This window comes from Coenobita brevimanus, chromosome 99 (assembly GCF_032717465.1).
Source record: "Coenobita brevimanus isolate Jiangsu-jjx chromosome 99, ASM3271746v2, whole genome shotgun sequence".
Taxonomy (NCBI): domain Eukaryota; kingdom Metazoa; phylum Arthropoda; class Malacostraca; order Decapoda; family Coenobitidae; genus Coenobita; species Coenobita brevimanus.
This window is the reverse complement of record NC_137052.1, coordinates 690,833-706,457: the sequence shown is the minus strand read 5'-3', so window position 1 is coordinate 706,457 and position 15,625 is coordinate 690,833. Positions and strand designations below refer to the sequence as shown.

Sequence of the window (15,625 nt, the reverse complement as noted above, 5' to 3'; positions counted from 1 at the left end):
ATCACGTGAAGGGGCCTCTCTCAAGCAGTGTGTTCGTGGATAGGAAGTGGATAGGAGGGTAGGGGTGCAAGGATAGGTACATGAAGGAAGGGTGTGTTGTTTGGAGTGGTGGAGGGGTGTGTGTGGATAGGAGTGTGTAGGTACCGTAGTGTAAGGATGTGTATGAGGGATGTGGAGGGAAGGAGAGTGGGTGGGAGTGGAGATCTGAGTGGAATGAGGCTAGGAATGTGGGGGTGAGGTGTGTGGTTTGGCGTGTGGAAGAGGGATAGGTGTGTGTGTGTGTGTGTGTGTGTGTGTGTGTGTGTGTGTGTGTGTGTGTGTGTGTGTGTGTGTGTGTGTGTGTGTTGGGAGAATGAAGTGTGTAGTTTGTGGACTTGTGGAGGGTGTGGTGTTTTGAAAGATGTGGATGTGTTAGGTGTAGATTCTGGGGCTGTGGATGTTTAGCTGAGATGTGTAGGGATGGCTGTTGGCTTGGGAGGTGGAGATGTGGATAAGGTAGTAATGGAAGTGGAAATAGAGCCAGAAATATAAGGATGGGATGTGTAATTTTGGGGTGGAGGGATGTGGAAGGGGGTGTGGATGATTGTGTGATGGTAGAGGAGGTGATGTTATGAAAGGATGTGGATGATGATGAGGAGGAGGATGTGCAGAAGGAGTTGTGGGTGTGGTAGGAAGGATGTGATGTGATGTGTGGATAGAAATGATAAAAGATGAAAGTTTTGGTATGTGTGATGATGTGGAAGAGAGAGGCCAGTGAAGTTAATTGAATGTGTGGATGGTGAGTGAAAATTGAGAGAGAGATTAACATAGAGGGAATGGGTGAAGGAAGATAGATTGATAGACAGACGGATAGATAGATAAGTAGGTAGGCAGACAGCGATATAAATACGCATACAGACAGATAGCTAGATGGACAGATAGATCGATAAATAAATAGAAATAGATAAGTAGATAGACAGAGATAGACACAAAAACAGAGAGAGAAAAAGAATCGTAGACAAACAGACAGACATAGAGAGAAACAGACACAGACAGACAGACAGAAAGTGACAGAAACACAAAAAGCCTTAGACAGACGCAGAGAAAAGAAAGAGAGAAAAGAGAGAAAGAAAGAGAGCAGATAATCGCTATATGCATGTCTGATCACAGCAAAAAAAAAAGAAAGAAAAAAAAAATGGCCTGAATTCAAGAGAGAGAGAGATCCCTGTATTTACTTTTTGTGTGTGAAAATGAGAGAGAGAGAGAGATAATACGCATGCCACCTTGCGTGAGAGAGAGAGAGAGAGAGAGAGAGAGAGAGAGAGAGAGAGAGAGAGAGAGAGGTATGTGTGCGCGTTTGGGACTGTCTTCTGTATTTATTTACGTTTGTGCATTAGTTTATGTGAGTGTGTGCTTGCATGTGTGTAGGTATGTACTGTATGTATATATAGATAGGTAGACTGATAGGTAGATGTGTGTGTGTGTGTGTGTGTGTGTGTGTGTGTGTGAGGGAGGAGCACACGCAAAAAGAGAGGCAGTCAGGGTGATCGTGTGCAAACCCCTCCACCTCAATTGGAAGGGGCAGGGGGAAAGGCAGGTCTTCTGGCTGGGGACCCCTGCCCCCCATCCCCCCGAGGACACCCCCTAAGGCAGACACAGTAGCGGGTGAGGCAGGGACACTGGGAGTATTATAGCATGCCCCTCCACACGCACACACTCGCACGCACACGCACCCGTTCACAAAGAGACTCCATGTACACGTAGACACACTTATCAATGTAGGGTTTTATGTTATTACGCACACGCATACTTGATACGTGCGCACACACACACACACACACACACACACACACACACACACACACACACACACGTCAGAAAGTTACCAACATAAATGTATTGATACATAGTTTTGTAAAATTACTTTCATGAATACATACACTTGGCCATAACCGCACACACACACACACACACACACACACACACACACACACACACACACACACGGATCAAAACACGCTTCATTTATGCTCTCTCTTTCACACACATACAGACACACGCACACAACACAATACAGACACAAGCACATAATGATAATCACACACACGCACACGACATGGCTCACTTACAGACAAACGCACACGTCTAATCGCACGATCTGTTATATTCACACACACACACACACACACACACACACACACACACACACACACACACACACACACACACACACACACACACAGACTCGACAGAAAATAATACTCTCTCTCTCTCTCTCTCTCAGAAGAAATTATCCTTCCTTTGTCTCAATCTTCTATTTACCTGTAACTGTCTCACCCTCTCTCTCTCTCTCCCTCTCTCCCTCTCTCCCTCTCTCTTCCTCCCTCTCCCTCCCATATTCAGACAGCACGCTAAACACAATTATAAAACCACCCGGATTCCAAGCCACACACACAAAAAAAAAACGAAAAAACTAAAAAAAAAAAAAAAAACAGTAGCGCATGAAACTAGTGGTCACGAGTTTGCCTTCTGGTGCCACCGAAGGCTTGAGTTAATGTCCCTTTCCAGACCTAACCTTCTGCCCCTTTCATTCCAGACCTTGCATCCACAGACCAGAGCTTCCAGACCAAGTATCGAGGGTCATTCTAAGCGTCCAGACCTTTCAGAACTTCCAGACTCTTCGTTCCATGCCGTTTCGTCTTTTCCCTCAGGCTTTTCCAGACCTTATTTTTTCCACTTGCTACCTTCTGCCCCTTTCATTCCTCCTTTCCAGACCTTGCATCCTTAGGCCGTTTCAGAGTTTCGGGGAGTTTCGAGCTTGCAGACCACGCTTTCTAGACCTTTTTTAAGCTTCCAGACCCCGTCGTTCCATCCCATTTCTTCTCTCACTCTTCCAGACTTCATTCCTACTTTCCATCTTGTGTCCTCTTTCATTCCCTGTTTTCAGACCTTGCATCCTGACCGTTCCAGGACCTTTCGGAGCATCCAGACCACGTATCCAGACCCTTTTGGATCCCTCAAACCCTTTCCTTTGACCCACCTCCAACCCTTCCAGAGCTCCAAGGCTCATCGAGAGCTTCTAGAGGCTGTATTTGACGCTGTGTATTTTTTTCTTGTTTATACAGCTTTTGGACTTATTCAGTGCCTGTGTTCCTCATGTTTTTCTCTCTGTTTCTTTCTCTATCTTTCATTCTTTCTTTCCCTTTCTTTCTTTCTCTTCAAATTCCTTCCAGTCCCCTCTTCATCCATCATCCTTTGCTTCCAGTGGCTTCCAGAATTTTCACACCTTCCATCCAGACCTTCTGAGCTTATCCAGATTATTCGTACCATGTCGTTTCTCTCTCTCTCTCTCTCTCTCTCTCTCTCTCTCTCTCTCTCTCTCTCTCTCATCCATTTATACTTTTTTTCCTACTTATCTATAATTTTTCCTCCTCCTCCTCCTCTTGTCTCTCCGTATTTTCACTCAAACTCTTCCTTCCCCCACCCTCTTTCCCTTCCTCTCCCCTTCCTTTCTCTTCACCCTTCCCCTCCCCTTCTCTCCCTCCTTACCTGTCATCCTCTTTCTTCTTCCTCTCCACCTAACATCCTCCTCCTCCTCCTCCTCCTGACCATCCTTACCCATCCCCCTTGCATTTTTCCCTCCCCACCTATCATTCTTCCCCCCTCTATCATTCAGACCCTCCTATCTACCGTTTTACGTATTATCTCCTCCTCCTCCTCCTCCTCCCTGTACCTCTCATGTCCTCCCTTCTTTCTCCATTTCTTCTCCCTCTCACTCTCCTTCTTTACCGAACACTCCTCCTCTCTTCTCTCCTCATCTGCCACTTCTCTCTTCATCTACCTCTTCCCTTCCCCACTCTCATTGTGTCATTTTCTCTCTCTCTCTCTCTCTCTCTCTCTCCACCCATCATTCCTACCCCTCTACCCCACCCTCCTAGCCTCATCGACCCTCCCTTCCCCATCATTATCACGCCTATCACCATCATCTTGGCACCTTCGTCACTCCCTGCCCGTTGTCATTGCTGCCTTTGTCCTCATGCCCACACCCTCACCCCCACCCACCTGCCCCACCCTCACCCTCCCCCACCACTAGTCCTTAGAAGCACCCCACCCTTTATTATTCTTTTCCATTTTCTTTTTTCTTTAAGCACATTTTCTTCTATTTCTTGGCTCCCCCCTCCCTCCTTACTCTCCCCCCACCCACTTCTCCCCCACCCACACCTCCCCCACCCTCCCCCACGTTAATTTTGAGAGCCACCCCCAATTTCTTCATTTTTTTTTAAGATACAAATCTCTATTACTTTCTCCGCCACCTTCCCCTCTCACACCCCCACCTACACTCCCTCCCCTCTCCCCCACACTCTCCCCCACCCCACACTAATTTTCAGAGCCCTCCCCCACCTTTTTTGGGGGGAGGGGGACACATTCTGTAATACTTTCTTGGCTACCGTTGCTTTCTCCCCTCTTACTCCCCCACCCACCCCACCCTTCCCCACCCCACCCCCACTAATGTCAAGAACCTTCCCCATTTTTTCATTTCTCTTCTTTCTTTTCTCTCTTTTCATGTCTGCTTTCTCGTCATTGCACACCTCCTTGCTATCCACCCCTCCCCCCACTCCTCCTCCCCACCTCCCCATCCCCTCCATCCCTACCTCCCACTACCCCTCTCCCCCTGCCTCCCCCACCCCCTATCCCCACACCTTTACTTCCACACCCTCACCCACACACTAATCCCCAGTCAATTCCCCCATTCCCTTCACCCCACCTACCCCAACCCCCCATCATAATACTCCCCATTATAACACATCATTTCTATGTCATCGTATGTACATTTCTGTCTGCATCTATCCACCTGTTCATCTATCTATCTGTCTATCTATCTATCTATCTCCATTCTCTCCAAATTTCCAGCCCACAGATTTTAAAAACTATCCCAATATATTTGTTTCCCTGCTTTTTATGTTATTTGTTTATTCATTTCTTTATTTTTTTCTTTCATTCATTTATTTTGAGAGATACAAATATTTTCCATTACTTTCTCGGCAGCACTGTTCCCCCCCCAAAAAAAAAAAAAAATCCATTCTGTCTGTCTGTCTGTCTGTCTGTCTGTCTCTCTCTCTCTCTCTCTCTCTCTCTCTCTCTCCCCACCTACTTCATCACCCCTTGAGAGAGAGAGAGAGAGAGAGAGAGAGAGAGAGAGAGAGAGAGAGAGAGAGAAAGACAGACAGACAGACAGACACAGACAGACATACAAAGAGAGAGAGAGAGAGAGAGGGGGGGGGAAGGGTTAGAGTAGGGGAATTTCTCTACAAGTTTATAGCACTGGCCTGCCCTCGAGCCTTCCCATAGGTTAGATAGGGCTGTTATATGGAGTCTCTCTCTCTGTCTCTCTCTCTCTCTCTCTCTCTCTCTCTCTCTCTCTCTCTCTCTCTCTCTCTCTCTTCTTCATTTTCAAACCATTATTTCTTTTCAATTAACTACGTCACCTCGCACTGCTTCACTGCCAATAGGAGAGACAGGTGGCTCTTAACACCCTATTCTAAGCGATTCATTTTTATTAACCCTTACCCTCCTCTGTGCTGCTCAAATCATTCCGGACATTAATGAACCCTACCACCTTCTCTATAGCGATTTATTTTATATCTCATTATCCTTTTGTTACTGATGAAGATAATGTTGATATTAAAACTATATATATAACATGCAATAGGACGTTAAGGTGTAAATATGCAAAATAAGTTGCTTGAGAAAATTTGCTACGGATCCACCTTTGCCAGCGAGACGATATCGTAAACTGAGAGACTCGTGTGTGTGTGTGTGTGTGTGTGTGTGTGTGTGTGTGTGTGTGTGTGTGTGTGTGTGTGTGTGTGTGTGTGTGTGTGTGTGGCAGAGAGAAAAACTGAAGAATAAGACAAGGAAATAAAAAGAATGAAAGGAGAATGGAAGTGTAGGGTGAGGGAGGGGGAGAGAGGGGTGAGGGAGGGGAAGAGAGGGGTGAAGGGTGAGGGAGGGGAATGAGTGGGATAAGGAAGGCGTGAGAGAGGCAGAGGGGTGAGGGAAGGGTGAGGGAGGAAGCGGAATAAGAGGGATGAGGGAGGGATGAGAGGTGGAAGGGTGAGGGAGGAAGCGGAATAAGAGGGATGAGGGAGGGATGAGAGGTGGAAGGGTGAGGGAGGAAGCGGAATAAGAGGGATGAGAGGTGGAAGGGTGAGGGAGATGGAGAGAGGGGTTAGGGGGGCGGTGGAGGGGTAAGGGAGGTGGAGAGATGGGTGAGAGGGATGAGGGAGGCGTGGAGGGATGGGGGAGAGATGAGGAGGATGAGAGAGGGGTGACAGGGGGACGGTGTAGGGGTGAGGGAGGGATGAGGGTGAGAGGAGGAGAGACTTATAGGGTAAGGGTGATGGCAAGACTGAGAGAGGAGAATTGGAAAAGGAATGAGGGGAAAGGTGAGGGGGAAAGGGAACGTGATGAGGGAGAAAGGTGAGAAAGAGGGGAGGAACGTTGAGAGGAATATCAGAAAAAGGGTGAAGGGAAGGGGAAGAAAGGGAAGGGACAAGGGGAAACGGGAGAGGGGAAGGGGGAAAGGTGGAAGTGAGGGAGGAAAGTTGAGAGAGGAACATTAGAAGAGGAGGATGGGGTGAGGGGAAGGGATGAGGGGAAGGGGAAGGGTGCGTGAGGGAGTGACTGACAGTTCCTGACGTCACGCCACGCCCTCGCACGCACGTGCACACACACACACACACACACACACACACACATATATATATATATATATATATATATATATATATATATATATATATATTTTTATGTATATATATATATATATATATATATATATTTGTATGTATATATATGCATACATACATTTCTTTCTCTCTCTCTCTCTCAGGCCACTAACATATGTAGACAAATGGGCTCTTAAATAGACAAACATAGAGACAGAAGGAGATAGATAGATAGGAAGATAGATAGATAGATAGACATAATGGATGAATACAGAAGATATTTTGGACGTATACATCCATGTAAAACACACACACACACACACACACACACACACACAATAGGTTACAGGTCGATAAACGCTCCCATACACACACACTGGCCACGTGTGTAACTTCTGTGTACACACGCACACACACAAACAGTAGCTGCGCAGACACACAAATGCACACATACGAATTACTAGTCACCTTCACACACACACACACACACACACACACACACACACACACACACACAAGCATACACATACATACCGAAGTAACACACACACACACACACACACACACACACACACACACACACACACACCTCCTGCATGCACACACACTCAGACAAACACGCACACACTTCATTCAGACACCCTCCCTCTCTTACCCACACGCACACGTAAATTTACACACACGCACACACTTTCTTGCGGTTCTTATACAGTCACGAATACATACATACATACATACATACACACATATACCTACATACATACATACATACCTTGATACTTAAATACATACATACACTTACAGACACGTGTATACCTGTTACATACATTATTTCAAAAGTAAACGCACACATGTATACTTTACCTCATGTGCGTACCTGGATAGATAGACGAATATACACATTCAGGTATTTATCTATCAGTCTGTCTGTCTATCTATCTGGCTATCTGGCTATCTATCTAACATAAAGCACATACACACTTAAATACTCAGCATACACGTACACACATACATACATACATACTTACATACATACATGCAGGTCATATTCCCACATACCACGTATTTATAAAGATTCTTAAATATTCATTTATTTATTTGTATACACATAACACTTGAGAATCTGCCCTTGATACACACATACGCATACACACGCACACACACGCACACACATACATACATACACACATACATTCATTCACGCATGCACAAATACACATATGCTCTTTCCGTCTGTCTGTCTGTCTGTCTGTCTGTCTGTCTCTCTCTCTCTCTCTCTCTCTCACACACACACACACACACACACACACACACACACACACACACACACACACACTGCGAGGGGTTATATAATTGTCAAGGAGTGGACAAGAGTAATGACTGAGGCTTGAACACGCAATAACCCCCTCCCCCCCTCTCTCTCTCTCTCTCTCTTTCTCTCGCTCTCCTTTTAACAATTCTTTCTCTCTTTTTTCTTTAATCTCTCTTTCAGTACCTCTTTACCTCTCACCTTCTCCCCTCTCTCCTTATCCTCTTTCTCCCCTCACTCCCCTGTCCTCTCCCCTCCCCTCCCACTCACAACTTTCCCCTCTTCGCTTCTTTCTACCTCCATTACCATTCTCTCTCTCTCTCTCTCTCTCTCTCTCTCTCTCTCTCTCGGACGTAAACACACACACACACACACACACACACACACACACACACTTGCCTATTCTACATCTGCAGCAGGTGTTCCCATACACTGGTGACATCTGCACACACACACACACACACACACACACACACACACACACACACACACACAGATGTTACCTTCTTCCCAGGTCATGCGGTGCTGTTCATGTGTACCTAACAACCAAAAATTGTGTGTGTGTATATGTATGTATGTATGTGTGTGTGTGTGTGTGTGTGTGTGTGTGTGTGTTCATGTCATTCACTTCTTCCTGGTCTCTCTCTCTCTCTCTCTCTCTCTCTCTCTCTCTCTCTCTCTAGCCACGTCTGAGAAGGGTTAGAACATATAGAATTTCAACCTGTCGCTGCTGGTAGACTAATGTTGGTAGTTGTGGTAGTTGTGGTAGTGGTGGTTTTCGTGTGATGTTAGTGATGTATGCTGAGGGATTGTGGTGGTGATGGTGGTAGTGATGATGATGATGATGGTAAGGGAAGTGATGATGAGGGTAGAGGTGATGGTTGTTGTTGTGGTTGTGGTGAGTGATGATAGTGGTAGTTGTGGTAGTTACTGGTGTGATGGTGGTGGTGGTGATAGATATGGTGATGAAGAGTAGCACGTGGTGATGATGGTGGTAGTTGTGGTGGCAATGGGATAGTTATGATAGTGGTGATGTTAATTATGATTGTGGTAATAGTGTGATTGTGGTAGTTGTGGTGATAGTGGTAGTTAATGTGGTGATGGTTGTTATGATAATGGTAGCAGGTATTATTTCATTGATGGTGATGATGATACACTTTCCGTCATCATCATCATCACCATCACCATCATCATCATCATCATCATCATCATCATCATCATCATCCAGCCATTTTTGCTCCTCTTCCTTCCTACTTCTTCCTGGTGTTTCACTCATTTTCATTCCTGTCTTCTTCCGCATTCCCCTCCCATTTTCCCCCTCCCATCTCCCTCTCCCTCCCCCACTCCTCCTTCCCCTCCCCCTTCTCTTACCCTTCCCTCTACCCCTCCCTCTCGCACTTCCCCTCCCTCCCCCACTCTACCTCCACCCTCATCACCACTCCCTCTATCACTCCCTCTGCCTCTATATCTCCCCCAACCTTTCCCTACCTCCCCTCACCTCCACCTCTCCAACCGCAGTCGCTACCCACACACTTTCACGAAATCTCATCCCCTCCCTTCCTCACACTCTATGTAAAGGATACCACTTTATGTTCACCTCTTGTTTTTTTTTTGTTTTTTTTTTTGTTTTTTGTTTTTGGCTTCCTGTTGGATTTTGGTTTTGGCCTCGAAGAAAAAGAGGATTGGATATTCTGAATGAGGTTTTGTCTGTTTGCGTCTTTGTTTGGTTTTGGGAGGTGGTGATGATGAGGAGGAGGAGGAAGTGGATGATGATGATGAGGAGGAGGAAATGGATGATGATGATGATGATGATGATGAGGAGGAGGAGGAGGAAGTGGGGGGAAATGATGATGAAGTTGACAATGAAGTGAAAAATAGTGATGATGATGATAATGATGATGGGAGGAGGAGGAAGAGCAGTTGGATATTGATGGTGATGCTGATGGTTGTGTTAATGACGATGATGATGATGTTGTTGATGATGATAGTGATGATAATGGTGGTGGTAATGACGATGGTGATTATGATAATAGCGATGTTGATGATGATGATGGTGGTGGTGACGGTAATAGTGATGACGATGATGATGATGATGATATGCCTAGGTGGGGTCAGACGAGGTTATATTGTGGTCAGCTTGTGGTCTGGATGCTATGGTACCCCCCCCCTCTCTCTCTCTCTCTCTCTGTCGTTGGAAGAGAAGAGGTTTGGTCAAGAAGAGACAAAGAGTAAATCAGAAAATAATGAGAGAGTAAGAGTGTTTGGTGAATTTTGCTTGTTGTTTGTGTTGGGAGAGAGAGAGAGAGAGAGAGAGAGAGAAAGTGAGAGAGAGAGAGGAGAGAGAGAGAGAGAGAGAGAGAGAGAGAGAGAGAGAGAGTGTGTGTGTGTGTGTGTGTATATTTTCTCTCCACATTTCCCATTCTTAACCCCCCCTTTCCCCTCCTCATTTCCCATTCCCCCTCCCCATTCCCCCTTCCCCCTCCCTTTCCCCCCTTCCCCCACCCTACCGACACGAGCCCCAAGTAAGTCGGGGGTCGGGTAATTGGCCTCCCGACCTGAATTAGTCGGGGGTCGGGTGTTGTTGGGCTGTTTTGGTTGTCAGTGTACCGAAGACCCGGGCTGGTGATGTTGGCAGATGGGGTGTGTAAGAGAGAGAGAGGGGGAGAGAGAGTAGGGGGGGGGGAAATGGGATGAAAAATGTGAAGGATCTGAATTGGGGAGGTGGAGAGAGAGAGAGAGAGTAAAGACGAATCGGAGTTGGGAAGAGAGGAGAGGGAAATATAAAGAGAAGGAGAAGTAAAGAGAAGAGAGTGAAAAAGAAAAAAAGGAAGAGAAGTAAAGAGAGAAATGGAAAGACGATGAGAAAAGAGAGGAAATGAAGGTGTAAAGAGGAGAAATGAAGGAATAAAGAGGGGAAATGAAGGAGTAAAGAGGGGAAATGAAGGAGTAAAGAGGGGAAATGAAGGAATAAAGGGGAAATGAAGGCGTAAAGAGGGGAAATGAAGGAGTAAAGGGGGGAAATGAAAGAATAAAGAGGGGAAATGAAAGAATAAAGAGGGGAAATGAAGGCGTAAAGAGGGGAAATGAAGGCGTAAAGAGGGGAAATGAAGGAATAAAGAGGGGAAATGAAGGCGTAAAGAGAGGAAATGAAGGTGTAAAGAGGGGAAATGAAGGTGTAAAGAGGGGAACTGAAGGAGTAAAGAGGGTAAATGAAAGAATAAAGAGGGTAAATGAAGGCGTAAAGAGGGGACATGAAGGAATGAAGAGGGGAAATGAAGGAGTAAAGAGGGGAAATGAGGGGAAGGGAACAAGCGGAAGCCTTTCATGTCCCGTCCATATGGTACAGTAGGTCAGGTCACGGAGGGGGGGGAGGTCACGGGTATTTAAAAGGCCCCAGGTGCTTATTTTCACAAGAGAGAGAGAGAGAGAGACGGAAGGTGGGGGATACTCTTGTTTTCTTTAGGTCAGATGTTGGGTGAGAAAGATTTTGTTTGGGTTCGTCTTTCTTGGTTAAAGTTAGGTCTCTCTCTCTCTCTCTCTCTCTCTCTCTCTCTCTCTCAAAGCATTCGGAACGTCGCATGAAACATCTCTCCACTATTTTTTCATGCTCTCTACTCCCCCCCCTCTCTATCTGTCTCTCAATTTATCTATCTGTTTATCTACCTCACCGCCTCTCTCTCTCTCACCAACAGGTGTGGTTCCAGAATAAACGCAGCAAAGAGCGCCGCATGAAGCAGCTCTCCACTATGGGTATGCGCGCGCACCTGTTCGCAAACCCGCGCAAGCTCCGCGACCTCCCCCTGGGCATGGAAGACGGATACGGCTTCTTTCCAGGCTACAACGGCTTTCCAGGACAGCAGTTTCCAGGCTACTTCGGTCCCCAGCAACCCATGGGCTACCCGCACAGTAAGTAGTCTGGATTTGGGGCTGCTTAACAGGTGTATATTGTAGTTATGTTTTATGCAATGGGACCTGAGATTAACGAATAGATTGCAGGTTTTATATTGCATGCAACGACGTGGTAACAAGACATAACAAACCGCTCCCGGAAAGTATTGCTCCCTAACACCTCTTCCCTAGCGATTTATTTTGTGGATATGGCTGGTGAATATCCCTTTGTACAGTATGTAATTAATGCTGAGTATGGCGATGTTGGAAGGAGTGAAGGAACGCAGAAGAGGACAGGAAGGTGGAATAAGCAAAGTAAATCGCTTAGGAAAAGATGCTAGGGAGCTGAGTTGAGTGGCCTAGGGTCTATAGATTTTAGTTTCTTATTTCCTTCCAAGATTTTACTTATCTCACTAAAAAGCCTCCCGTACTGAAGGGATTAATGAAGACTTTATTTTATTATGAGTATATTGTTTGGTATATTTTATTTGTTTATTATTCTTTTAATGCAAGGAAGAAGTGTCGCGTCGTGTATAAAGGCCCCGGCATGCTTGTATACGTCGGCTTCGGTCATCTAATGGCGGCTGTCCACGCTGCTCGATCCCTGGCAGCCTCCCTATTCCGTCCCTTATCCCTGAGGTGACTATGACCTCGTCCCAGGTCTTTTTCGGTGTGCCTCTCACCACCCCACCTCTTCGTTCACACTTCTCACCTTTTCAATTTAGCTTTACCCTTCCATCTAATTCACTTTCTCTCTCTCTCCTCTGCAGTGGGCCCTGGCATGGAGCAGCCCCTTCCCCCCGGCGGTCCCATGGGGGGCGCCGAGTTCCCTGGGATGCCCCCCATGGCTGCCATGATGGGAGAGGCCTTCCCTCCACACCCACCCATGACGTCACCCTCTGAGGACGTATCTGTACACGGCGGTGAGTGACAGGGTGAGGGAAGGCAGGGTAGGGCAGGGCAACGTAGGGTAGGCAAGGGTAGGGCAGGGCAACGTAGGGTAGGCAAGGGTCGGGCAGGGCAACGTAGGGTAGGCAAGGGTAGGGCAGGGCAACGTAGGGTAGGCAAGGGTCGGGCAGGGCAACGTAGGGTAGGCAAGGGTAGGGCAGGGCAACGTAGGGTAGGCAAGGGTAGGGCAGGGCAACGTAGGGTAGGCAAGGGGAGGGCAGGGCAACGTAGGGGAGGCAAGGGGAGGGCAGGGCAACGTAGGGGAGGCTAGGTAAAGGTAAGGGTGGTTAGGTGAGGTTAGGACAGGTGAGGTTAGATGACGATAAGGTTGTTTAGGCTGGGTCAGGGTAGGGAAGGGGAACTTAGGTTAGGATGGTTAGGTAGGGTCACGGTAGATTAGGTTAGGTTAGTTTGTTTGGTTAAGTAAGGTTGTTAGAGCAGGTTAATTAAGCCTAGGTAGAGGTCAGGTAAATAAGAAGTTTTAATCATTTTCACATGACACGCATAAAAATTGTGAACCCATAGATAGATAGACAAATCAATAGATAGACAGACAAATAGACAGATATAAATAGATAGATAGACAAAGATGTAGGCAAGACAAATACTTTTTACCCAAAATTTAAAACACTTTGCCTATATTATATAAAATGAAGACAGATTGCTTTTCCAGTCTTTGCATCAGACGAATTGAACTGGGTAATTATGTCAGGCAAGCACTATTTATACCTATTATTATTATTATTATTATTATTATTATTGAAGTAGATATATAGGACTATGACACTATTTCTCTGTCATTAGAAAGGCGTTCGAGAAAATAATATGGTAAATTTTAAAAGTCTGTTTCAGTTTGTTTTTTATATTTCTTTATTTATTTATTTATGTAGGACTTTTTTGGAATAGGACTAATTTTCCATTTTATTTTTCTCGACAGGTCCTGGCGGCTTCAGTGACCACCAACAGAGCTCGGAAATACTGGCGTGGTAACCTGCTCCCCCCACCCACATCCCCATCCACCCCCACCCCCACCCATTTCTTAGATGGGGGTGAGAAAGACGATGTGTCCTTGCCTCCAATCTCCCCCCACCTACCCCCAACTTCACCTCCCCCACCCCCCACTCATCTCCCTTCCCTCCCCCACCCCCCACTTCATCTCCCCCCACCCCCAATCATTTCTCAGATGAAGGAGAGAATGACCTGATCTGATCTCGCCTAATTACATCTCCCGACCAGCTGTAGGTGATGATGATGATGATGATGATGATGATGATGATGATGAAGAAGAGTAAGGTCTCCGCCCGCTTCCTTTCCTTCCCCTTCTCTCCCCTCCCCCCCTCACACACACACACACACACACACACACACACACACACACACTTAGACCCATGCCTCTCCCACCCCTCCACACATCCCATCCCCACGTACCCCCACTTTTCAAAATTTTCACATAGCACCCCCCCCATTTCCCCCTCCCCCCCTCTGGCACCCCCCCCTCGGTCACCTCAACAGAAGATGAGGTTACTAGAGCACTGATTTAAAAAAAAAAGATGCGATGTTTGCTCGAGTACTGAAACACACACACACACACACACACACCACTAGCAAATGACCAAATAAAAGAGGACACACACGCAAAAAAGCAAATTCACACACACACACACACACACACAGCCTGGTCGGGAGGTGAGGCGAGGTCAACGTGTACAATATCCCTTTTCTCAAGTGTCTGTTATTTCCTTAGTCTGGGGCGGGAGACGCAAACACATCTTAAGATATAATTTCCTTCGTAACTAAGTCTATTGTTGCTGTTGTTTTTGGCAGGAAATAAAAAAAACGTAGGTGCGTGGAAGATATCATTTTTTGCGTAGTTACGAGAAAAATATTAAAATCTTACCTAGTTACGAGAAAAATATTAAAATCTTATGTAGTTACGAGGAAAATATAAAAATCTTAGTTACGAAGATTTGAAACAAAAAAATCTTACCTACGACATCTTTAAATCGAAAAAAATAATTATCCTAAGTGCTTGTGCCTCCCGACTTCCCGTTTTCTTCTGGCTTGGGTAACTTAAGAAATATTTTTGTCCATGGCAGTTTTTGGTTTTGAGGAGCTGTGACGTCACTTTTTCATACATTTTATATATCTGTGAAAGGGTGGGCGTCATGGCTAGTTTTTTTTTTTAATAATTGAAAAAAAAAATCTTAAATGTCGTCCATCAATGTTTATATACGAATCTCAACCCCTTCTTGCGGTGACGTCGTTTTTTCGATTTTCTGTTTTTTTTTTCGTTTTTGTCCACTCACCCAGACGATTTTCTTCAGCTCCAATGAGGCTTAGGAATGGGGAATTTAGCTCTAGCTTTCCCTAACCCCTCCAGCACGAGCGGCCAATATCATAAGCTGAATAAAATCGTCTGGAGATATAAAGAAAAAAATAGACCCGGTACGTCGTTGGAGGGAAAGGGTTTAATGAAATGCACTCTCTCTCTCTCTCTCTCTCTCTCTCTCTCTCTCTCTCTCTCTATCTATCTATCTATTTAACTATATATGCCTATCTATTTTTCTCCCACAATCAGTCAACCTATTTCTCTCTATCTATCTGCATATTTATAGCCGTCTCTATCGCTCAGTCTATCCATCTATCTATCTATCTATCTGTCACGCTGAATAAAACCGTCTGCCCTGAAGAAAATAAGAACATGACGCATCGCACAGGAGGGGTTAAAGAAAATGGGTTGGAAGGCTGGCTGGTAATACAATACACCATCCAT

At 45.9% G+C, this 15,625-nt stretch overlaps 1 protein-coding gene across 1 annotated transcript in view; it reads left to right on the top strand.

The window, feature by feature from the left end:
* Positions 1 to 13,849, top strand: part of LOC145414360 (LIM/homeobox protein Lhx5-like) — a 102,937-nt gene extending 89,088 nt beyond the window's left edge. Inside the window, exons 6-8 of the mRNA XM_080283897.1 lie at positions 11,709 to 11,922; positions 12,675 to 12,827; positions 13,790 to 13,849. Coding sequence (XP_080140023.1) covers positions 11,709 to 11,922; positions 12,675 to 12,827; positions 13,790 to 13,842 — 420 coding nt within the window. The 3' untranslated portion in view covers positions 13,843 to 13,849. The remainder of the gene's footprint in view (positions 1 to 11,708; positions 11,923 to 12,674; positions 12,828 to 13,789) is intronic.
* The last annotated feature ends 1,776 nt before the right edge of the window (positions 13,850 to 15,625 follow it).